The sequence below is a fragment of the Camelus bactrianus genome, chromosome 5 (assembly GCF_048773025.1).
Source record: "Camelus bactrianus isolate YW-2024 breed Bactrian camel chromosome 5, ASM4877302v1, whole genome shotgun sequence".
NCBI lineage: Eukaryota > Metazoa > Chordata > Mammalia > Artiodactyla > Camelidae > Camelus > Camelus bactrianus.
In genome coordinates, this window is record NC_133543.1 from 61,379,586 (window position 1) to 61,405,419 (window position 25,834).

Consider the following 25,834-nt stretch of genomic DNA (forward strand, 5'->3'; position numbering starts at 1 on the left):
TCACTGTTCATGCCCAGAGCAGGAGTTTATCTAACAGTTGTATGCTGTTTCATAATGTGAATACGTCACAGCTTATGAATCCATTTTACTGTTGTTTTCAGTGTTTTTTGCATTCATGAATAATGCTGCAATGAATGTTTTGTTCATGTCCTCTGATGCACATGAGCAAAAGTCTCCCTGGGGTAAAAATCGGAAGTGAGATTTTTGGGAAATACGGCGTTTTTATCCTCAACTTGGCTAGAGAATGCTAAAGTGTTCTGCAAAGTGATCATATAAATTTATACATACACAATTAACTGGCATAAGAAAACCAAAAACTGGCATCATTCTTGACTTTTCTCATACTGCACATCTAATCTTTTAACAAATGCTATCAGTACCAATTTCAAATATATCCAGAGTTCAATCTCTTTTTGCCACCCCTTTTCACTCATGCATACTGGTGTAAACCACCATCTTTATGTATCCAGAATTTAGAAACTTCTCCCTCCACCAGTACCACCTGGTCTAAGCCCACATCACTGTTCTGGGTTATGAACAATACCCTCTTCCTGGCCTCTTTGTTTCCATTTTTCCCCCCAAACAAATACTTCTCATTCTGTAGTGAGAGTAATCCTTTAAAAATTTCAGGTCAGATCATTTTACTTTTCTTCTTCATAACCATACATTAGGTTTCCTACCTCTCTTGGGCCAAAACCAATGATGTGGCATCATGTTACACATTTATCACATTGCCTACATTATTCCCACTTGTCCAGTTTCCCTGTTTCACTTGCTTCCTGTTATTTCTTGCACATCAGGCAAGCTCTACCTCCCAGGGCTGCGCTGGTCATTTCCTCTGTCTGAAAATTTCTCTCTCCAACTCTTTACCCCAGACATCCCCATAGCTCTTTCTAACTTCCTTCATGTATTTATTTACATGATCACTTTCTCAGTAAAGTCTTTTCAGAGCTCCCTATTTAAAATTACAATCCTGCTCCTAACTCCTATGCCCTCTTTCATAAAAGTGGGGATTATTGTCTCTTTGGTTTTTTTATACTGCAGCCCTAATTCCCAGAACACGTAACAGAAGCACAGTAAACAATAATTACAGTATCAACAGCCAACTCATGCAGTGCTAATAGTCTAGGTACTTCTAAACAGGTGACGTAAATTAACTCACTTAATTTTCCCAACAGCTAATGTGGAGAAAGAGGACTTCCCGTTAGAGTAATGAAAAGAGGCCAAATATTCCCTCTCCACAGAAAACAAGTATAAAGTTGGAAAACATTAACAAAAATGACTATTCCATCACACTGAAAACCAGTCAAGGCAACACAACAATTTGGGAACTGATTATTCTTGAAAAATTTCTTGAGATTCAAGTAAGAACAGAAGGAAGCTTTGATGACCTTGCCTGGAGCAATTCCTAACCCCCACTGCCAACTCCAGCTGAGAATGGCAGCAGAAACCAGCTTTGCTGCCAGAGGTAGTAGATTCAATTTGGGATGGGAGGAGAAGGCAAACCCCCCTGGTTTCTCCAACATAAAGTGGTGGATTTAGTTTAGAACAAATGGGGAAAACCCCACAGCTTTGCAAGTCTGAGACTGCAGTCTAAGTTTGGGGTAACTGGTAGACCAACAGGATTTAACAGAAAAACCCTAGGAATCAAAGAGATAGGTCTCCACAGGCTATCTGAGGAACATCCCTGGCTGGCTGAGGCACTACGCATGCCTGGAAGAGACCTTGAGGGAGCCTTCCTGCACTAGCTTGATTTTTCAAAACAATGTTAGAAAGCAGTCATCATCATATTCTTGAACTTCAAGGACATATTTTAAATTTTAATTATTAAATTTAAAGTCTGTATTTTTAGAACTTAAAAAAAAATCAGTTACAAAATTTTCTAAGGTTTCTGTGTTTTTTGGTGGAAAGGTAAAGTTATTGATTAACTTCATTGTTATCGACTATTGATTATGCATTTAAATTTTTATAATTAATCATGAAAATAATAGGAATAAGGTACAAATGCTTCAAACCACAAAGGAAATAAATTGGAATGGAAAAAAACCTCAAGCAGTAAAAATGAAGGCTAGAAAAGTTGGAAAACAGAAATAGTAGGTTAAGAATATTACTCTGAATTTTAAGAATTTTTGACATGAATGGATATTGAATTTTCTTGAATGGTCTTTCTGCATTTCTTGAGACCTTACATTTCTTCCTTTTATCATTAATATGGTGAGTGGCATTAATAGAATTTTTAAATGTAAAACCAAATTTGAACATCTGGCATAAACCTGATATGGTAGTAAATTCAGTCTGTAAACCCATGAAATTCCAGTAAAGGAAGGCAGGTGCCCACAGGAGAGATTCTGGCTCCAAAGTTTCTGAATTTCTCTGAATTTCTGTTTTATCTTTATTTGGACAGGTTCTGAGGGCATCAATTTCTTTTCAGCAATATTTCACTCAGGATTTTTAGTTGTTTTTACCATGAGATAGTTCTTTAAGTTTATCTAGTTCACCATTGCATTGGAAATAGAAATCAAGTGTGCAATTTTGTAAGTAAAGAAAATTGGATATTATTTGCTTCACTCAAAATATGCATACTATACATAAGTATTCCTTGATGATTGTATTATCAAAATGCTCTATGATTTTAGTTTGCTTAAAGCCAGACTGCCTGTGTTCAACCTTGGCTCTACATTTTCTAACTGTAGGACTGAGTTATTATTACTCAATTCCAGAAAGTGTAAATTGAGAATTTTATGCAGGTCTAAAATTTACCTCTGTGTGTAACACAAGATTCAATAAAGCACAGTGCCAGAAAGTTTATTAGAAAGGGAGCAACTGCAATCAGCCCCTAATCCAATTCTGACAGAGTTTCCCTTTACAACAAATAGGTTCCAGGTGATGGGCTGATGTTTGGGGGACACTGTTGTTTACTTTAGTTGAAAATTTTCTTAGAAGAGAGTGTGTTTTGCTCAATTGGATTCTATGGATTCACTGAAGATAAATTATTTCAACTCAGTTTTTTCAAATTGTCTTGGAAGATATGGGGCAGTATACTAGGATGCAATGGGGAAAATCTTGCGTAAAGAATCAGAACAGTTCTGGCTCTGGTGCTTAGAAGCTGTGTGAGCCTCAATTTCTATACGTATAAATGAGGATAGTAATTTCTACTTCAGAAAGTTGGTGTAGGAGGAAATAGGATAATACATGTAAAATGTCTGGCACATAGGAGGGACCTCAGAAATCTTGTTTCCCTCCTCTCTTCCTTCCATTGACGAGAAATCTAATATATTTATTTGTTTTCCTTTCTGAATGAATATATTCAAAGTGAAGTTTAACTTTAATTCTTTCATTCAAAACCACATTCAGTAAATGATTTTAAACCACCTATAACATGTCAGGGACATGTTAACCCTGAGAAAATAATGACAATAAAATAGATATTGTTCCTGCTATTAAAGAGCTTATAGCCTATTGATTTGTATCTTCTAGTGTGTATCTGGTGTGTAATTTGTCCATACAGAGGGAAAACTCTAGTCACTTGCAGCCTCCAGTTAGACGGGTCTGACAATATTTTAGGACTGTTATTTGGGTCTTGTATTGTGTTAGGTGTTCTACTGAGTGACATGATGTAGTATTACAAAGACCCTGTGTGAGGGCCAGGATTGGCTACATAATCACAGGGCCCAGTGCAAAATAAAAATGAGGCCCCGACTCAAAACTATTAGGAATTTCAAGATGATGATAGTAGAGTATCTAGTTAAGCACAAGCCTTTCTGAGTTTGGGGGACTGTGTGATTACACGGGTTATACCTCCAGGAAGTGGTCCTTGTAATGACTATATAGAGCCACAGAGGCTTGGGAAATTCCTTTAAGATCAGACTTACGTGGCTGGGAAAATGTGAGCTGCAGAATCAGATGAAGGCATTAGATCAGTATTTCTTTTATTTTTTAATAGCAGAGGTGGAGAAATACTGTGACACCATCCAGGATTAACTACTTAATTACACAAATATGTACTGAGTGCCTGGGACATGCCCAGCACTGTGCTAGGAGCGGAGGACACCCTGGGAAAAACAGGAGACAGCGACCTGACTTTTGAGGACGACAGGTTCCCATGGGGAAGACAGATAATAAATAAGGAAGCAAATACATGTCACTGATTGTGGACTAGTGACATCACTTTGAAGTAACTAAACTGAGTTCAAACAGGGAAAAATAGGACAGAGGACATAATTTTTAATGGTCAAGAAGGACCTCTTGGGGGGTGCTGTCTAGCATGGGGTTTTAAGGCACTGTGTTTGGAGAGAAAGAATGAATTCTGGCTCCTTCACTTGCTATTTGTGGGATTTGAGGCAACTCACATAACTGTCCTCTGCCTCAGTTTCCTTATCTGTAAAACAGGGATAATTATAGTATATACCTCCTAAGATCCACGTGAGAATTAAATGAGTTAAGTACTGTGTTTTTCAAATTAAAAATAAAACACAGGCTTGCCAGTCAAATAGGAATCAGCCTTTCAGAGAGCTCCAAGAGGAGACTTTCTGGCTGAAGAAACAACCATTGCAAAGGCCATGGGGTATCACAGAAGCCTGCCAGAAGGCCACTGTGCAGGGACCACAGAGCAGGGGACAGACAGAGAGGAGACAGGGGCCAGATCTGGAATTTGAAAGCTAATTTCCTGTATGAAAGGTAATGACTGACACTAACTCACATAAATTGGACACCAGAAAGAGTAATTAATCTGAAACAAAACCATATCAGAAATAACAAGAGCTAGCTTCCCATGTGTTTTCTTTGGTAACAGATTACAAACAATTTTTCCAACTCATGAGTGAAACTATCAGCCAAAGAAGTAATTTAGGAAAACTGAAAAAAAATAAAAAAACAAAAACACCCAAATCTCTGACAGTAAGTGTTACACTCCTAATACAACACAAAAGCTCCTTGGAAAGCCCACAGCACAGGATCAAAAGCATCTCTAGAAATGGACGAAAGGTGGTTGCGCCACGTACAGTTTTATTGTCCCATCCTTTACATCCACTTCACCGCCACCCACGTCAATACTTTTGCAGACCAGGTGGCACGAACAGAGCAGAATCTCTTTTTATCTAACAGAAAAACCAATTTTCTTATGAATCGACAAAACGTAGCCAAATTCTAAGTACCTCCAAAGGCTTGCATCTTTTATAAAAGAAGAAATCTAGAAGAGAAAAAAGCCAACATCTCAGAGGAGTTAAGACAGGGAGAGATGGCAGGAAGGCTTTATAAAAACTGTACCTTGAGCAGCTAACTCTTTCCACCTCTCTTTGTTCTGCTGGATGATGTCGACCAGGTTGTTTTTGAAGCTCTTCAGGTCCACACTCGCAAGGGAGTAGTCTGGGGAGTAGGTTCCATCGTTCACGGTGCCTTTCATATTTGATCGTCTAGAGGAATTGGCAACATGTGATCCCGTAGAGGTGCTGGAGCCAATAGTAACCACCAAAGAAACCAGAAAATACCAAGGGCAGGATATAGGATGAGGGAGCAAAGCCTGAAATGCTTTACAAAAGCAGCCGGAGAAGCAGTATGTCAGGTGCTCAGGCTGTTTTAAGCACGTATCAGTGCTGCTAACCTTCCTTCCTTCCTCCCTCACAGAGAGGGCTTAGGGGTCTGTCCTGGATTCCTGGGGCAGCAGGTCAGGGCCCACAGTGTTATGGGGGTGAGGCCTAATGAGAGCTGCATAACCTTGAGATGAGCATAACGTTGGTGGTAAGTCCACTGGTAAATTCACCAGCTGGAGCTCAAAGTAGGGTAATGGTATCTGCCCCTCCCTCCATTATGTAATCTCCAAGCTAACCTGGATCTTCCTCAGGGAGAACATTCCCTGCTTCCTCATTACAGCAACATTTAGGGAGCCTGTTGGTGTGCTATTAGGAAAAGTGTGTGTTCAGATGGGCAAGAATTTAGCATGATTTTTCTGCAACTGGCAGTTTTAAATAATATCCCTTAAATTTATCAGTGATAAAAATCTACCTTGAAATACTTTAAGTTGTGTATACAATGGACTTTGCTGTTACATGTTATACAGATCTTCTGTATTCATGTCATCTAAGTGGGTAACTTTGATGTAGGCATCTTCGTAGTCACATAAGTGTTGTATGTTAGCAAACCAACACAATGCCCCTCTCCCAACTGCTCACCACTATTGGATATGTTACTGTATCCAGGACACAATCCATACATCTCAACAAAAATTCAAATAATTTTATTCTCCTGAGTAGTGAATATGATTCTTAGTACTTTGATATTTTTTGTAGTGAATGTCAAGTTCCCAATTTCAAAGGCAAATGCAATATAATACGTAGCCACTAGGTGGCAATACTACCTAATAATTCTAAGAATTTCCTGCCCAATGTAAGAAATAATCATAAGAAAAAGGGAAACAATTCAAAAAAGAAAATATCAAACCTGTTTGCTCCATAGGAAGGAGTTTTTGAAGCTTCCTCTATGAGAGGAATAATAATTTTCTCTGTTGAGTCTGTCAGAAGAGAAAATGTTGGCTCTACTATGAAATCAATGAAACCTACAAAAGCAAAAACATAAATAAATTCATGTTACAATTTCCTGAATTCTAAAAATAGTAATAATGAAGAGATTCTGATGCTCCTGATAGCAAGTTTCAACTATAATATTGGTTCAGCCTGCCCTTTGCAATTATTTTTAATCCAATAACACAATCTTTAGAGAGAGTTTAACTGTTCTTTATAAAAATAACCTCTCAAGCAGGGAAAGCAATAAAATTTAAGCTTGCTAACTCAAATATACTGAGCTGTGTACTTACTATTCAGCCTCATATTATTGCTAACAATAACTTCGGATCTAACCAGAGTGAATATATTTTCCTCTGTTGAACAGAAAGATCACTACCTTTTCTGAAAGTTTTGTTGAATTTTATTGACCAACAAGAAATAATATCTAAGCTCCCCAAAGAAACTAAATAATTGAAGTTTATTTCTCAGGCTGCAAGAAGGCAACCACTTTTTCTTCTCTTCCTATATCAGTCAGAGCTTTGTGCCAGTGTGTTAATATTTCAAATTGCTGTTTATTACTCTCTGGATGTAAAGCATTAGTTTGCAGTGTATTCTATCGAATCAGCCAGAGAACAGTAACATCTCTGGGAGACATTATTAATCCCACCACTTTGAGGTGTCCGGATTGAGTAAAGACTTTTACATTTAAAGTGCTCATCAAACTAGAAATGACACACACAGAGAATGGCACATGGCCCTTTAGGGAGCATTTACCACCTGTGTTTAGGTGGCGGCAGAGACAAGCTCTGTGTATGTTCAACACCCTGAGGTCCCAGGAGAGGTGCAGTGCTTGTTGCCGTAAACACAACTATGAGCAATAGGCCACCATCTGAACATAAGGGTCATACTGCAGGGAGGCTTTTTAAGTGACACTGTCCTGGGAAACAACCACCTTTGAAGAGTATCCCATTCATCAGAGACTCGGAAACAGTAATTCACATTTCAAGTAATTGGCTCTATCATAGCACACGTTAAGGTGCATTTTTAATTAAAAAAACTTCAGTAGTTGCCTTCAAGTTAAATAATGCTAACTGATCACCCAGGGTGTTATTTCAAGTTTTGTTGGTGGCTTTAGATGCCTGGGATCTAGAGATTGTCAAATGAGGGTCACTTCCCCTAACATGGCAGCAATTTACAATACAGCAACAAGCCTCCAAAACATCCATTCTTCTCAGCTTGTCCGGGGAGGGCCTTAGCCAGCCACATTTACACCTGCTAAAGGACGAGAGGCACCTGTGTTATGGTATCCAGGAAACGAGCTGTTGGAATGTGGGTGGGAAGGGAGGCAAGGCAGAGCAAGCAGCTTTCTAACAGCCACTTTGGAGGAGGTAGTCCTTGAGCAACTAGCCAGTTAAGGTGGTGAGCCTTATGTTTATTGATCATGTAGTTTAGTAATGAAGATACTGGCTCAGGGAATAACTATAACAGATATTTGAACCATGCAGCATAGCAATGTTTTAATCATGGGCTGGACTTGAAGTCCCCAACACAAATACAAATGAGAAGAATGAATATGGTTAGGAGCAATATCATTTTACAAATTTCCTATTATTGGCTTCTCTATTCATATCATAAGACTTTTTTCCCCAAAAGAATATGAGCTAGTATATTAAGCATATTATGCAAACTTAGTGATAGAACAGATACATTAATATTTTTCATTGGATTGGACTATACACAAAGGATTAAATTACAAAAAAGGTAATCAGCAACAAAACAACAAAAAATGCTGTCTCTTGTACCAGAAGAATGCCTTCTATTTTGTAAAAGGATTACAAACAAAATCACAATTATTTACTAATACTGCTTTGTTGAACTCCTTTGTGAGAATGTTTCAAAATTCTTATTATGCACCACCATACAGATCAGTCTAAAGATCAAATTCATCATGAATATGGAGTGACATTTTCATGGATGAACAACACAGTGTATCCATTTGCAGATGGACAGGCACACATCCACAATCCACGACCACCAATCTTCAGTATTACCTATTTGGGACTGGGCCACCATCGTTGACTTTCGATCACAGAGCGGGGAAAATGGAAGCCCTAATTCAGCTTCTTTATCTCCCTGTGGAAAGGAAAGCCTGTTATTACAGACTTGGTTTGGAAAAGCTCAGATAAGAGCAACTTAGATAGAAAGCCTAAAAAGGCTTTTATTTCTTATTTATTTATTTATTTAAAACCAAAGCTGTTGTCCAAGTGTATATAACTTTGCTCAAATGGTCTCCTCATGGGGACATGTTGCATCAAGGCTCATACTGCAGAGGTTAAAAAAAACAGGAACATTTTCAGCACCTGGAGACTCTGCATTGGTATCCCAACCCCTTGATTGTAAGGAGATAAACCTTTGCTCCTTGGAATTTTCTTGTCACCATAAAATAGTCATCTCAGTATGTTAGTTGGCATTGAATTAACAATCCAGCGCATAGATTTTTCTGCTCTTTTTTCCTCCATGCCAAATACATCAGCAGATCTGTAGTATCAAGACTTCATGATTGGACTGCTTTTTTAATTAAAAGCATATGGGCACTTTGAAACATATTTCTACTTATTAACCAAGTTTCATTGAATCTCCTACATAAAGTAATGAGAAATATCTTCAACATTCTTACATTCTGTGCGCATGTGTTTTATATTAATCTATTCTTCTCAGAGAAAATGGAAATATCAATAATTTTTTATCATTTGATCTTATTATTCACAGATTAATTGATCACAAAGTTTAGAGAATTCCATTTTTGCTTGGGTTTAACGTCATAAGAGGTAATATGATTTCATCTTCTGAAATAAAAGTGGCTGCTCTGGGCAAAGCTTTATTATTACAAAGTTTATCAAACATTGGTTCTTTGCATTCAAGGGGATGTGCCTATAAAGAGAGAAGAAAGAGGATCCTTTACCTGCTCTGGTTCCTGTCAGTTGCCTGGCCATTGGAAAGAATGCTTTGGGCTCTATTTTCTGCTAAGCTATTGCTGTATAACTTCATGGGGGTACATTGGCCTTGCAAAATACTACAACTTAGGGTATATGTTCAGGTTCTGAAATCAGAGGACAGAAGAGAGTGACCTTTATTTTGCTTTGTGGCAGAACCCATGTCACAGGGCAATGCCTGTCTGAGGACTTCAGTTTCCTTTCAGCCTGCTTCCTCTCACAACTTTTCACCATGATCTTTATAACATCAACTCAATATGTGGCTTTAAAGTTTTTATTGATGATGTTTTCTGGTGCACTTCCCCTAAATCATGCCTCTGACTATGAAGGGGCAGAAAGTCTGAAATCAGAATTGCTTGGGAAAATCTAGATATGGTCATCAAAGGAGTAGGCAACATAGCTACAAACAAATGTTATACTATGTCACAACTTAGAGAAAACGGGGAGAGAATCTGGGACCTCTCCCAGCAACCTCTGTCATTCCCGGAGAGAATAATGACATCCATTCCACTTGAAATTAACATTTATACTCGGCTTAAGGGACAGATGGAGGGGAATTATTAGTGTCACTAGCTTTACAGCCACAAGACACAGAGCTGAATCACTGCTGTTCAACAGGTCTCTGTTACTTCCGACACATTGCAGCCTTTGCTGAAACGAATTCTCCTCCTCTGTTACCTAGTTCAGTGATTTCGATGGACTCATTTTACGAAAAGAAGATGTAATGGTATCTACCTAACCAGACTGTGCTGAGGTTTATCTAAGATAATTTACATGAAGCCTAAGGACAGTGCCTAATATTTAGTAAATAGTTATTAAATGTTAGCTAGTAAGAATCATAATTCGTAATAGGAAAAACAGAGAACTGTGCAAATTAGAGGTACTTATGATGTCCAATTCACATTTTGGATGGTGTTAAACCGTAGCAAAAAAGGACTAATGCTTAACTTGCAGGTAATGGAAAGGCATTCACTTTTACTCCTCTTTTTCTAGATGAAAGTGACATGGCATAAGTTCCACTTCTGAAAGGTATTTTGTCAGCAGGGATGGCTTGGGGTAAGTTAAAGATGACCCTTGTGCTTCAAATCTGAATAAACAGGAGACTTTGGTGCCACTGATAGAAACAAGATGATCTGGATAAGGGCTTGATTTAAAGACTATTATGGATTAGATTTTAACACCTTGAGAATAAAGTAAAAGAATGACATCATTAACAGTTTGTTCAAACATAAATAATAATATTACTATTATTAAAGTAGAAATTAAGCTACTTATAGACTTCATGGGACAAGTGATATTGGGGGTACTTAATTGATATATGCAAAGATGATCAATTGGTTTTATTGGTGAAGGTGTTGGTGATATTTTAATAGATATAGTTTTATATTATTTAAGTTCTTGGTTTGAAATGGTCACTTGGGCCTCAAAAAGGCATTTTGACAATTCACCTTCCATGAGTTAAATTTCATAGGATGCTGGATGGCATTTATATAGGACTTAGGCATTTGACAGACATTTGCAGAGTTCATCTTCCTATACATAAAGTGGGAGATTTTATAGTCCATTTGCTTCTTGAACTCCACAATTGATTTAGAATATTTAATTTCCACTGCTAAGCACATTGAATGCTAAAGTGCATTAATTATTTAATTTATTTATAAATATTTCAAGATGCTATTTATCCTTTAGGATGAATAAAGGCCATGAGTGCAAGATTAGTAGGAGGCCCTGTAGCCAGACTATGAAGGAGCCAGAAACCCAAGAGAACAAGGGAGGTACTCCTCAGGGAGAGGGAAGGATGTAAAGGGAGAATCAGGATCCCTGAGTATAAGTTTGACCAACTTTACAATTTTCCTTACTCCATCCCTGAATACGGAACATTTGCTTTTCATCAAGATGAAATCAGAGGTCAAAAGCAGTAGACATTGTGTAAGTCAACTAGTTTATATTTCTCTTGGAGGTTATACTTTCATTTGAGGGTGCTACCCACAGAAAGACAAAAACATACTTTAAAAAATCAATAACACACTGAAGATATGTATGTTCTGATGCACTGAATCATATAAGTGGTTACCGCAAAATTATAGGTCCCTAAGGTCACTAAATCCAATTAATCAACCAACCACTTAATTACACCCCGGGATCTCTGCATCTATTCTTGGTGATGAGCCTTGAGGTGAGGAGGTGGAAAAAGTGGCTCCATCAACATGGAAACACAAGGCATCCTCATGTGTTCGGGCCTGATAGTTTACACCTGTCTCAGCAATCTCGCTGGAGGTTCGTTGAAGTCTCTTCTTTGAGAGTCTCCATAACAAAGACCTAGTACAGACATACCTTGCAGATATTGTGAGTTTGGTTCCAGACTGCCACACTCTAAAGTGAACATTGTAATAAAGTGAGTCACACTAATTTTTTTGCTTCCTAGTGCATATAAAAGTTATATTTACACCATACTGTAGTCTAGTAAGTGTGCACTGGTATTGTCTAAAAAAGCAATGTACATATCTTAATTTAAAAATACTTTATTGCTAAAAAATGCTAGCCATCATCTGAGCCTTCAGTGAGTGGTAATCGTTACAGAGTCCTGCTTCAATGTTGATGGCTACTAATTGATCAGGGTGGTGGTTGCTGAAGGTTGGGGTGGCTGTGGCCTTTTCTTAAAATAAGACAGCAGTGAAATTTGTCACATCAACAAACTCCTTCTTTTGTGAACAATTTCTCTGTAGCATGTAATACTGTTTGACAGCATTTTACCCACAGTAGAAACTCTTTCAAAATTGAAATGAACTCTCAAACTCTGCTGCTGCTTTAGCAACTAAGTTTATGTAATATTCTAAATCCTTTGTTGTCATTTCAACAATCTTTACAGCATCTTCACCAGGAGTAGCTTCCATGTCAGGAAACCACTCTTTTTGCTCATCCATGAGAAGCGACTCCTCATGCATTAGTTTTATTATGAGATTACAGCAGTTTAGCCACATCTTCAGGCTCCACCCCTAATTATAGTTCTCTTGCTACTTCTACCACATCTGCAGTTACTTCCACCACTGAAGTCTTGAACTCCTCAATGTCATCCCTGAGGGTTGAAATCAACTTCTTCTAAACTCATGTTAATGTTGACATTTTGATCTCTTCCCATGAATCATGAATGTTCTTAATGGCATCTAGAATGGAGAATCCAGTAGGGTTTCGATTTCCTGTGCCCACATCCATCACTGAAATCACTATCAATGGCAGCTGTAGCCTTAAGAAATGTATTTCTTATAAGATGAGTTGAAAGTCTAAATTACTCCTTGATCCATGACCACAGAATGGATGTTGTGTTAGCAGACATAAAAAAAAAAAAACATTAATATTGTTGTATGTCTCCAGCAGAGCTCTTGGATGACCAGGTGCATTGTCAATGAGCAGTCTTATTTTGAAAGGAGTCATTTTCTGAACAATAGGTCTCAACAACGGGCTAAAAATATTTAGTAAACCATGTTGTCAACAGATGTGCTAGCTATCATCTAGGCTTCATTGTTCCACTTATAGAGCACAGGGAGAGTAGACTTAGGATAATTCTTAAGGGTCCGAAAATTTTCAGAGCAGTAAATAAACACTGGTTTAAGTTAAAGTCACCAGCTGCATTAGCCCCTAACAAGTGGGTCAGTCTGTCCTTTGAAGCTTTGAAGCCAGGCATTGACTTCTCTCTAGTGATGAAAGTCCTCGATGGCATCTTCTTCTAATAAAAGGTGCTTTGTCTGTATTGGAAATCTGTTGTTTAGTGGAGCCACCTTCATTAATGATCTGAGCTAGATCTTCTGGAGAACCTGCTGCAGCTTCTACATCAGCCCTCCATATCAACAGTAAGACTATTTCGCATTCTTATCATTTGTGTGTTTACTGGAGTAGCACTTTTTATTTCCTTCAAGAACATTTCCTTTGCATTTACAACTTGGCTATTTGGCTAAAGAGTCCTAGCTTTCAGCCTATGTCAGCTTCATGTATCACAAAAGAATTAGCTGAAGGAGGAAAAAATTCACTTAGCTATCAAATTCACATAGCCTAAAATATAAACACATTTTAATGGAAGTGACAATTAAAAATGTTTTTAAATTGTATTGACTTCTTGTTACCTAACACGTTCGAGAAGAGAATGAGAAGCAAAAACCTGTCTCCTTTACCAGTGGTTATTTTCTTGGCTTGTGCCTCCACCTCTGATCTTTCAGTCCCATCAGTTACAGTTGACAAATGGAGCATGTTCCAAATGCACCCATTGGAGTCAAGGAGCAGGACACCTGCGTTGAGCTGTATGAACACTCAAAGTGAGGGTGTTAACTGTATTGCTGAATACCACACGAGTGCTGTGACACGTGCCTTGGAGATGGGGACCTGCTTTACCTCCTTTATCATCAGCAGATTACTCAAGAGTTGGAAATAAGAACTTCTCAAGACTGAAAATTTCAGATATAACTCTTATCTCTTCTGGTTACAACTTCTCATGGCTTTAGAAGGTGTACCTAAGTAATTACACCAAGGATTGGGATAACACTGATGAGATTTTTAGGGATGATACAATAGCTTTGTATCCAGAAATTGGCTTGTCCTCCAGAAATACAGTGTTTTTAAAAATCTTTTAATGTCTATTTAAGCCCATTTGTTAGGTAAAATGAACTTGGTAGAAAAATTAATAAGAAATTGATTTAGAAGTCAACACATCCCAAATTTCTTCTTATATTGGATATATGTGTATATATACACACATCTGTATAAAATCACATACACACATAAGCTTTATCATTGCTTTTTAAAGTTCTAAAATTAGCTCTTTCCTTTGAGTACTTTTTTGATTTTTTGAATTTATATCTAGTGTCTAATTTTTCTTAAAACCCATTGAATGAATTTCAAGTCTACTGCTATTTCTCCATAGCAAAAGGAAAAATGCTTCTCTTAATTGTCTGCTTTCTAAACTTTGGTTGTGTTGGGAATGTGTTTTAAAAATTGTGCTCAGATCCCTCAAAGGTTTTAAGTGACTATCAAGTGACAAAATATTTCATAATCAATGGCTCTCTTGATACTTTACCTTGGAAAAACATAAAGCTTAAAGTAGATCAGGAGGATAACAAATAATATAAATTCCTCACATTTGCATCATGTCTATAGTGTAAAAAGACCTCTCACATTCATTCTATCATTTCGCTCCTCACAGCCATCCTGGGAGGAGACAGAATGGGTATTAATCCCTTCTTATAGGTAAGAAGGTGAAGGTTTATATCTAGCACAGCTGGAAAGACAGAAAGCTAGGTCTTAAACTTGGGTTTTCTGAAGCCAAGTCCAATTACCTCTTACTTTGCATTATTAGGCTTCTTATGTTTGCCCAATATACATAAAATACTTTCTTTAGCAAGAATATAAATGTTTATATTTTTACTGCAGCTGAGGGAAGTGCTGAGTTCTGGGCAGACTTTGTCTTGCCTCAAATTTTTTAGCACAGCCAGTAGATCACATAACACATACAATTTAGATTCTTAGTGCATTCTGAAGGAATGAAGGAATATATTTTCAAATTGCTTTATAAACGTGTTATTTCTACTGAGATTTAAAAAAAAAACAACCTGTTATCTTGGCTAGATCCATAGCAAGAAGTCATTTATCAGCACTGTGGGTTCTACAAAGTGGTAGTTACAGATGGTTATGTCAGTTAAACAGCTCATGTCAAAACGTTCAGAGCAAAGCATACACCAGAGGGTTTCAGATTCATTGTTGCATCCACCTCCAAAAGGCTAAAATGTGTGGTGTGGCTAAGATAATTAAGGGTACTGACAGATTCATTTAGTTAGTGGAAAGCATGGAAAAATTGACTCCTCTTGGATTTAATATCCTATTTTAGTATGTCTTATAAAGATAAACTTGCTTTGTTTGTAAAATATATTTGTCAAAGTACACACTCGTTTTGACCTTTAACTCCACATTCTCCTGTTTTGCTAATTGTATTTCCGAAGGGGATTTCAAAATTAATTGGATGAATGTAATAAAAAGGTACAAACTTCTAGTTATAAGATAAATAAGAACTAGAAATAGAAAGTACATATTAACACTTCTGTTTGTTATATATGAAAGTTGTTAAGAGAGTAAATCCTAAGAGTTCTTACCACAAGGAATTTTTTTTCCTTTTTTTTTTTTTTAACTTTGTGTCTATATGAGATGATGGATGTTTATTAAACTTATTTTGGTAATCATTTCATGATGTATGTAAGTCAAATCATTAGGCTCTACACCTTAAACTTATACAGTGCTGAAGGTCAATGATATCTCAATAAAACTGGAAAGAAGAAAGTTATTTACTTTTAAAAATCTAGAGACAAAAAAATAAGATTCCATTATTAAAACTCAGTCCTGATTTTAGCATGAAAATGTTCAATATTTCACCATGAAGTATTGCCAACTACAGAATCACCTTTTACTGGTTGAGAGAGATCTCACATTTCTAGTGGCTGAAAGATTTTTTTATAATTAATGTCTTTTGAATTTTGTCAGATGCTTTTTCTGCATCTATTGAGATGATGATAAGATTTCCCCCTCCCTTTTTTCTCTTAATACATAAATTACCTTAAATGATTTTTGAATACTAAGCAAATTCAGATCATTATATATACCCTTTTACTATATTTCTGGGCTAGATTTGCTAATATCTAAGGAACTTCACATCTAGGTTCATGACAGATATGGGTGTGTAATTTTTTTTACTTGTAAAGTCTTTGTCAGGTTTTGTTGGGTTATACTGACAATTTTTCCTCTTCCTTTATGTCATGAAAGAATTTGTGTAAGAATGGTTTTTTTTTTCCTGAAAAGTTTGAGAGAATTCACCATCTCTTACTTAGGAATGGAAATGAGAACTAACAATTGAAGTCATCTAAGTCTGGAGTTTTCCTCATGGCAAGATTTTAAATTACAAATTTAATGTTAAAGATATATGGATTTTCAGATTACAATTTTTTTATTGTGTCTGTTTTGGTAATTTATATCTTAGAGAATTTGGTAATTATCAAATTTATATTGTGTATCATATTCCTTATCCTTTTTATATGTATAGGATCTATAATGATACCTCCTCTTTCATTTATAATTCGTGCTTTTTCCTCTTTTTGATCCTGCTACTAATTTTATTACTTTTTCAGAGAACCAACTGGTGTCTTTGTTCATTTTTGCTATTGTCTTTGTTCTATTTCATTGATTTCTGCTTTTACATTTATTACCTCATTCCATCAACTTATTTTAGTTTTATTTTCTTGAATTCTCTTAGCTTATTAAGGTAGAAACAGATAATTGATTTATACCTCTGTTCTTTTCTAATATAACCATTTAAAGCCATAAAATTTCCTCTAAGTATTGCTTTAGCTGCATCCCACAAATTTTCATATGTTGTGTTTTCATAATCACTCAATTTAAAACATTTTGAAATTTCTTCTTAATCAAGATAAGTCATTTTATCTCTTCATGTTTCTGTTTTTTCATCTCTAAGATGAGAATATTGTTATTAAAGATATTAAAGATATTGTTATTAGAGATATTCATCTCTAGGGTCTGTTTAGATTTACTATTTTCTGATGAGTGGTTGACTAAATGAAATAATAGTTTTTAATTATCCATAGCATGAAGTTTGCCTTTAGAATTGGACACATTTTGACATTTGGTCATTTTTATTTTAGCACAATATGTACTGAAATATTTTTCAAAGCTATTTTTAATATGAAAATATTTGAATTTAGAAGATGCTACCCAGTGACTTTCTCCAGGACTACACAATGCTATTTCAAAGTGAAACCATAGATCATATTCATTGACAATAGGAGACAGAAGCCAAAGTTATCCAAACATAGTAATATATTTGATCTCTATGTCTTCAGAATAAAATCAATGATGAAACATTAAAAATAAAGAGCAATGTTGAGAAATCAAATAATCCAAAAACACAAAATCTAAAAAAAAAAAAAAAAAAAAAAAAAAAAGAACTTCTCTAAATAGAACTGTGGCATAATAAATAATAATATGATCTTTGCCCTTGGTTCCTGGCAGAGAGCTTCAAAAACCCATGGAAATTCCTGAGTCATAGGAGACTCTTTGTTATGCCAATTATGTGACTCATGGCGGATCCCCTAGGTAGCTTCAAGATCATCACCAGAAAGATCGGCCACATGATTAGTGGGTGGGAACTTTGGGCCAGCCTGATCTGGGAGGAAAGGAGGACTGGAGATTGAATTCAATCACATGGCCAATAATTCAGTCATGCCCAAGTAACAAAACCCCCATAAAAACCCTTGATACCAAGGCTCAGTGGCCCTTCCTGGTTGAACACACTGGTGTGCCAGGAAGGTGACAAGCCTTGACTCTGTGGGGGAGAGTGCATAGAAGCTCCACCCTTCCAGACCTTGCCCTATGCACTATATCGTTTGCCTGTTCCTGAGTTGTAGAGCTGTATTCTTTACAGTAAAACTGTAATTGTAAGTATAACACTTTCCTGAGTAATTTGACTCATTGTGTTGTAGTACCACAAATGGGAGTGGAAACAGAACAGAAACATGATAGGGGATAAAATGTATACTTATGGTAGAGAACATTGGTCATCCTCCATATTGATGAAGTATAAATTCACATTTTAAGAGAAGACAAGAAAAATTTAAACATAAATTTTCACTCTGCTAGTTTGGGCCTCCTCCCTCCCCTCTAGTGTGCATTGTGCGTCTGCATTGTGTTAACCAGACCTCCCCAATGGCAGAAATACCTGCTCAACCACAAAGATCAATTTTTCTCCTCTGGCACCAGCCATGTAACTCCTTAGAAGATAACATTTCTTTCTCAATCTTGTAAGGGGTCACAATGACCCATCACTCACCTTGTACATACAGACATCTTTAGTGAACTTTATGTACAATACCAATGTATCATTACCCTTAAAGACAGCGATTGTTGCAGAACAGACTGGTCAGACGACCTGGTGAGATGCTGGGCTGCACCTAATGGAAGTTCTTAGCTTAAATTTATATTTATGACCTTATTAGTTTTACCAGCTATATTACTTGAATTCTGCCTATTATACAAGATTATTGTGTTTTGCATTACCAAATGTGTGACTAAGCCTCAGATAAAATTAATGATGATAAGGAGACTTGAAATGATTGATCAAATATACAGTTCTGTAAGATAAACAATTGTAATGGTGTAAATTTAGATATGGGATGAAGCAACAAGAAGGAAACATTTCCTGGACCATAACAGACTAGTATGATAGGCATTCCAGAGGTTTTTGGCCACTGATAACAAGGTTTAGTCCAATAACAGTACATTGAGTGGCCTATCAACAAAATCCTCACCTGACCTGGGGATGAGCATTCTTAGACCACTGGTGTTGAAATGTCTCCCAAATCTTGGTCAAAGTTAAGACTGAAAGAGAGGGATTGTAAAATAAAGAATGCTGCCCACCATCCAGCCCTACAAGAATCAAGTCACTAGCCACTATAGTTGCTGACCTACAGTCACCCTGAAAGGAACTCAGGGCGAAGACCAGGATGAGGCACTTTGTGCTGGGGGAAAACCGACAGAACTGGCCCTCAGTTATATATTTTCAGGAGGAATTTTTTATGCACTTGGCTTCTTGCATCTTCCCATACTTAGAAAAGCACTACAACCATTAACTAAGGTGTCTATTCCTCATGACGAGCAGTAACCTTTTACTGAGATGTGTGCTCATTGCACGTACCCCTTCACCAAAATCACTTATATACTAAGCTCCCCCTTTAGTTCTTAACTCTTCAGAACAATTCTCAGGGCTCTCTGAGGGACTGTCTCCCAGGTTATGATCCTCACTTTGGCTCAAATAAAATTTTCTATTTCTTTCTTAGGTCGACTATTGATTAATTTTTTAATTGACAATATCCAGGCTTGCTTTTTCACAGAACAATATTATTTTTTGTAGTTAGGCATGTGTTCACCCAGCTAAAAACTATTTTTCTCAGCCACCCTTGCAACTATGCATGTATAACTAAATTCTCAACAAGATGTATGCAGAAGTGTTATATATCCTCCTTTCCCCCTTTTGTGATGACAGCTATTTGCTATCTCTGCTCTAGCATTTTACCTTTTAACAGCAGATAACAACTCTAATTTGCTTAGTTCTTTCTCTCTTGAGAGTGGCATCTGAGATCCAAGACTTGACACTCTTTAAAACATGTATTACATTACCCAGGATTATTTAATACATTTATCTGAAAGATTAATAAATTCTGCCTAAAGTCCCAAGAATGTGTTGTTGAAAGCTAGTTGATAATAGTAAGTCACAGAAGTCCTGGATTCTGTACAGAAAAGATGTATGTCAATATGTACAGCAGCCACTATTTCCAGAAACATCTGCACAGACACAGAGTGTGAAAGAGGCACCTGTAGGAAAAACTCCTCCATCAGAGCCATGGTCCATCGGTGGTGCAGCTGCCAGGATTTGGCTGGGTGACTGATGTCTGCTGCATGGAGAATCAGGGACATGGTTTTGGCTCTGTCAAGCCTGTCAAAACGAAGACATGCTCAAATTATCAGAATGAAGTAACCAATTACAGTCTTTTCTGAGTGTAAGCCCATAAAGCTTTAACATGAAAAATAAAATAACTTACCCTTCAGGTTGCTGCAAACTGTTTCTTATATTTTTAATTTGCTGGAAGTGACCCGACATGTCTGTAGATAAAACCATTTCAATCACTAGGTTCCGAAGATCCCTGTAGAGTCATCAAAAGGCAAAAGGTTTATTTGGTCCTTTATTGTTCTCAAGTGGAACATTTCCTTAGATATTACTAATTACATTTCATTTTTTTCTAATGGACATGAGCACAAAAGGTGCGACATCTTAAATGTAAAAGAGCTAACGGAAGTTTGGCTTTAGGATGTTGCCAGGAGAGTGAGCTGTGAATGATGCCCTTTAACATTTCCTTTTAAAGAACTGGATATTCCTCCCCTACCTACCACCCTCCCCCACTCATAATTTCAAAATATTATTTTTTAAAATAGTATCAGAAAGGATCTTAACCAGTTTTAAAGAAAACCTATTCTGAAGACAGAATTTACTATTAATGATACCATCACCATTTATTTAGGATCTATTCAATACAGGCAGTGTTCTAGGTGCTTTAATAGGAGAGGGTACTATTGTTTTCCACCAGATGAGACTGAATTGTTTGCCCAGTCACACAGCTAGAACATAGCAGAGATAAGATTCAACCCCAAGGGTTCCCACTACCCAAAGCTGACACTTGGACCACTCCAATGTGCCAAGTTCCATCATAAGAACTCCAGAGAAACTGACTACAAGGTAAGTGAGGATTCCCTGTTTAAGCTCTGAGGACCCTGATCCTACATATCCTAGACAGAGTTACTGGTACTGTTGACATTTTGACCAAGATACTGCAAATACAGTGCCAATATCACAAAGTCTATGCATGAATAACTCATTCACACACTAAGCAGGAGATAAGGAATGACAGCAAGGGCTTGCATGTTCTACAATTTATTGCTTGCTCAGTACAGATAGATTAAAAAAAAGTCACTTATACTGGAAATCATATTTTATTTTCATTCTGTGGTGTGGCCAGTAAACTAAATTACAGGTATGTGGTAAACATGAATTATGATATTCTATCTAAAGATGGTATGATTGAATGATTTGTTTTGAAAAACAACCACATATTAGAGATTCTGGCTAAAAGTTATGGGTGCTCAATTCAGTTAGGTATTTAGATGGGAGCAAAGAGAAATCAAAACTCAGATTACTTCATGTTCATGATGTTGGATGGCCTGCTTAGAATAATACTTTTACCCAAATATTAAGGGAGTGGAAGCTATTACAGATGGTACAATTATTCTCAATTCCATTTTTCTTCTAAATTATGAGATACCCATGTTACAATAGCAACTATACCAAAATATTCATGTTAACTACAAAAAATGAGACAAAAGTTTCATGAAATGTAAAAAATGTGATTAATACATACTTTGCAGACAAGTGATGTTAAAAAAGAAACTAATCCAAAATGGAGTCACTTATGCTAAGCCCACATCACCAAACCAAGACTTGATATCTAACACAATTATAGTTTTGACCTCCCCCAGGAATGGAAACCTAAACTGGTCCATTCTGGAATTACCTAATCAGCACTAGTCAGGTAATCCATCTGATAGGTCCCTGTCAACCCCCAAATGAAGGTGACCATGCCTGAAAAAAATCAGCTCTTTGCTAGAGTAACTTCCTTGTCTTGCCTCTTTTTGCTTATGGAAGTCTGCCATTTTGTACAGCTATTCAGAGCTCCCTTCTATTTGCTAGATGAGATGCTGCCCAGTTCATGAATTGTTCGGTAGAGCCAAAAAGATTTTTAAATTTTACTCAGTTGAATTTTGTTTTTTTAACAGTAATCAATAAATGCTAGATATTATCCACGATTAACTAATAATAATATACCAATAAACTAGGCAAACTAGTGCACGAGGGAAATGTTACTTTATTTATGATTTTTTCTTGCCAAAGCTTTAAAATTATTGCACATATGGTTACTAAAGTTACTTTAAGACATAAATAGATATGAGTTATAGTCTCAATTAAAAAATGTTTTAAAAAAAGACATAAATAGATATGCAAACAGAAAACCTACAAGTCTAAAAAGTTATCTATATTTTAATTCCTGGTAAAATGTTATCAAGGTTGTATTAGCAAATAGATAAACTGTAGCTTTTTGAAAATAACATTGGATCTATTACATTCTTTGTCATATCACAAATCATATGATAAATTAAATCAAATCAAATCATAAACCTTGTGATATTATAGTATTTGTTAAAACAATTCTATTAAACCATTCAATTAGGATGTTTTTATAGTAACTTATCAGTTACTGTACAAAAAATGTCATAAAATATAGGAGTAAATTATTAGGATAAATATTAAATATATTAAAGAACAAAATGTAATGGAAAAAATATCACATTGAAATAGCAACAGAATCAACTTTGAGAAGGAAAAAGGCTAATTCAAAGGAACAGGAATAAAAATTAAAAACAAATGTTATCTCTAAGAATGATAATCACTGATGAAATAATTTAATATTCTACATGTAAACAGTCAATCTCTCGGACTTTAGGAAACACCTCTGCACCTAAGTCCCTGCTTCCACCTCTGCCCTTCTATTTTCCACACACCCAGAAGTGGTGGCTTTTACAATTAGATCCTGACCTTGCTAGGCTGGACATCCATCAGGACTATTGTTTCCTACAGAATAACATGAGAGGCCTGAAGTGGGTTCCCAAAACAAAGTGCCTCCTTCCCCTACTTTAGAGTTTTATCTACAGTTACAAAAGTGAGCCCCTATTTTTCCTACAGTTGCAATAGTGGCCTTGAGAAACTAGGCAGTTTGAATATTTGGAAAAGTAACCATGGGAAATTAGGACTTGTTTTAAACCCTGAATTAACTTTTTAATTATTTATTTTAAGGCAGATCTTAATCCCAGGTTACTTCTTTTCTTTCGACATTTCTTTTAATCTTGATTTAAAGGGGGAAAAAAAAAAACCCAAACAACCCGTTGATATTTGCTTTTGAATGAGAACCTTTTCAGCCCATTAACTGACTTGTTTAACGAGATCTTTGTTAAAGTTAGAGGCTTTTTTATTTTTTATTTAGTTTAAGTAGGACCCATAGACTATTAGGGATATATTTACACTTAAAAAGTCTGTTTATCTGGAATTTATATTTAATGGGATGTCCTTTATTTTTGCTATAACTGGTAACCCTACAGTCAAACAAAGGGGATGATGATAACCAAGATCATCAAAGAGAAAGGAGGAAAGTTTATGATGCTGAGTAGTAGAGGTGCATCTTGTTATTTTTCCCTGCACTGCAACGAGCAACACTGTTTCACGCAATTTTTTTTTTTTTTAAGGAGACACATGCCTTGGAGAAACACGTAAGATTTCCCTCTGCATCTAGGTCATTTTAGTATGTTATACTTGGAATGTTTTCCCCCAATAGTGAATTATTTGTTGTTGTTGTTGTTTTTTAAAGCTAAACTCCACATATAGAAAACTAATATATGAAGGTATCAGTATGACACTAAAATTTTGAATTCATTTAGGACCACATATTTGTACAATTGAGCAGAGCTTCATTCTAGAGAATATGTGATTATACATCTTAAGGTATTTGTTGTGTGGTACATGGTCTTATGAATTGCCTATGATGCATATAGACATTTAATTGGCCTTGAAATACCTCAGCTCCATCTAACAGAGCCTGGTTCCTAAACAGAGTCTTCTAGGTACCAATCTTCCTCAGTCATCCATCCAGTCAAGGGGAACTGAATTGTAGTGTGAGTAAAGGATTGACTTTCATATGTTTTCTTCACTTTAAAACACATAATTTAACTTTTTTCCTGAAATTAAATTACATCTAGGTTTCCTCTGAAACTCACCTCCAGTCATCTTTGGATAAATTTATCAGGACATTCATTTCTTCTTCTTGCATAAGTCGATAAGCTGCACTCACATGGTGATTTTCAAGGACAGAGCGATCATTATACAAAATGGCAACATCTGACCTAAGAATTAAAAACAAAATGCCCTAGCAGAGGATTTCTTTAGACCTCACGAATGTCTAATAAAAATACTCAAGTCATAAGACATCTCATCAGTAAAAAAAAAAGTCCTATATTTGAACACCTAAACTCATGGAGGTACTTAGTTTCCCTTCTTTTTTCCCCCTAACTATATGATAGTTAAAAAAAAAAAAAGATTAGTTTTTTTTAGAGCAGTTTTAGTTTACAGAAAAATTGAGCAGAAGGTACAAAGATCTGCCATATAACCCCTGGCCCTACACATGCATAACTTCCCCCATTACTAACGTCCTCTACCACAGTGGTACATTTGTTAGAATTGATGAACCTATTATCACTCAGAGTCTATAGTTTACAATTAGGGTTTACTCTTGGTGATGTACATTCTATGGGTTTGGACAAATGTCTAATGGCATGTATCTATCATTATTGTACCATACAGAGTATTTCCTCTGCTCTAGAATCCTCTGTGATCTGCGATTTATCCTTTACCTTCCATCCCTTCAACCCCTTGTAGCCACTGATCTTTTTATTGTCTTCAAAGTTTTGCCTTTTCCAGAATGTCATCTGGTTGGAATCATAGAGTATGTTGCCTTTTCAGACTGGCTTCTTGTACTTTTTAGTATGCATGTAAGCTTACTGCATGTCTTTTCATGGCTTGATAGCTCGAATCTTTTAAGTACCAAATAATATTTCATTGTCTGGATGTATCACAGTCTATCCATTCACCTACTGAAGGACATCTTGATTGCTTTCGCATTTTGACTATTATGAATGAGGCTGCTATAAACAATGGTGTGCAGGTTTTTGTGCAGACATAAGTTTTCAGCTCCTTTGGGTAAATACCAAGGAGAGTGATTGCTGGATCATATGGTAAGAACATGTTTAGATTTGTTAAGAAAGCCATATCTTCCAATATGGTTGTATCTGCATTACTACCAGCAATGTGTGAATTCCTGTTGCTCTACATGCTCACTAGCATTTGGTGTTGTCAGTGTTCTGGATTTTGGCCTTTCTAATAGATATGTAGTGATATCTCATTGTTGCTTAATTTGCATTTCCCTGATGACATATAATATGGAGCATCTTTTCATATTCTAATTTGCTATCGATATATCTTCTTTGGTTTGGTATTTCTTAAGGACCATTTTTAAATCAGGTTGTTTTCTTATTGTTTAGTTTTAAGAGTTCTTTGTATATTTTGCACAATAGCCCTTTATCAGATGTATCTTTTGTAAGTATTTTCTCCCACTCCTTAGCTGGTCTTCTAATCCGCCTGATACTGCTTTTCATAAAGCATAAGTGTTTAATTTTAATAAAGTCTAGCTTACCAATTATTTCAGTCATGAATTGTGCTTTGGTGTTGTATCTAAAAAGTCATTGCCACACCCAAGGTAATCTAGGTTTTATCCTAATTTATCTTCTAGGGGTTTTAGAGTTTTGCATTTTGAGTTAATTTTTGTGACGAGTATTAGGTTTGTATCTAGATTCTTTTTTCTTTTTTTTTGCATGTGGATGTCGAGTTGTTCCCACATCATTTGTTGATGAGTCTACCTTTGCTCCATTTTATTGCATTTGCTCTTCTGTCAAAGATCAGTTGACTCTATTCATGGACATGTATTCCTGGGCTCTCTATACTGCTTCATTGACCTATTCATTTATTCTTTTGCCAGCACCATCCTGCCTTGAATACTATTGTGTTATAGTAAGTCTAGAAGTTGGATA

General features: G+C 36.3%; 1 protein-coding gene across 5 annotated transcripts in view; it reads right to left on the minus strand.

Moving 5' to 3' along the window:
* PDE1A (phosphodiesterase 1A) overlaps positions 1 to 25,834 on the minus strand; it is a 301,036-nt gene that overhangs the window by 26,957 nt on the left and 248,245 nt on the right. For 3 of the 5 annotated variants that reach the window (XM_010959995.3, XM_010959994.3, XM_010959999.3), the window contains 6 exons: positions 23,969 to 24,094; positions 20,134 to 20,235; positions 19,907 to 20,027; positions 8,549 to 8,630; positions 6,436 to 6,550; positions 5,266 to 5,447 (listed from right to left, as the gene is read on the minus strand). In XM_010959995.3, the coding sequence (XP_010958297.1) occupies positions 5,266 to 5,447; positions 6,436 to 6,550; positions 8,549 to 8,630; positions 19,907 to 20,027; positions 20,134 to 20,235; positions 23,969 to 24,094 (728 nt within the window). The remainder of the gene's footprint in view (positions 1 to 5,265; positions 5,448 to 6,435; positions 6,551 to 8,548; positions 8,631 to 19,906; positions 20,028 to 20,133; positions 20,236 to 23,968; positions 24,095 to 25,834) is intronic. The other 2 variants (XM_045520418.2, XM_074364004.1) reach the window with 1 other exon arrangement.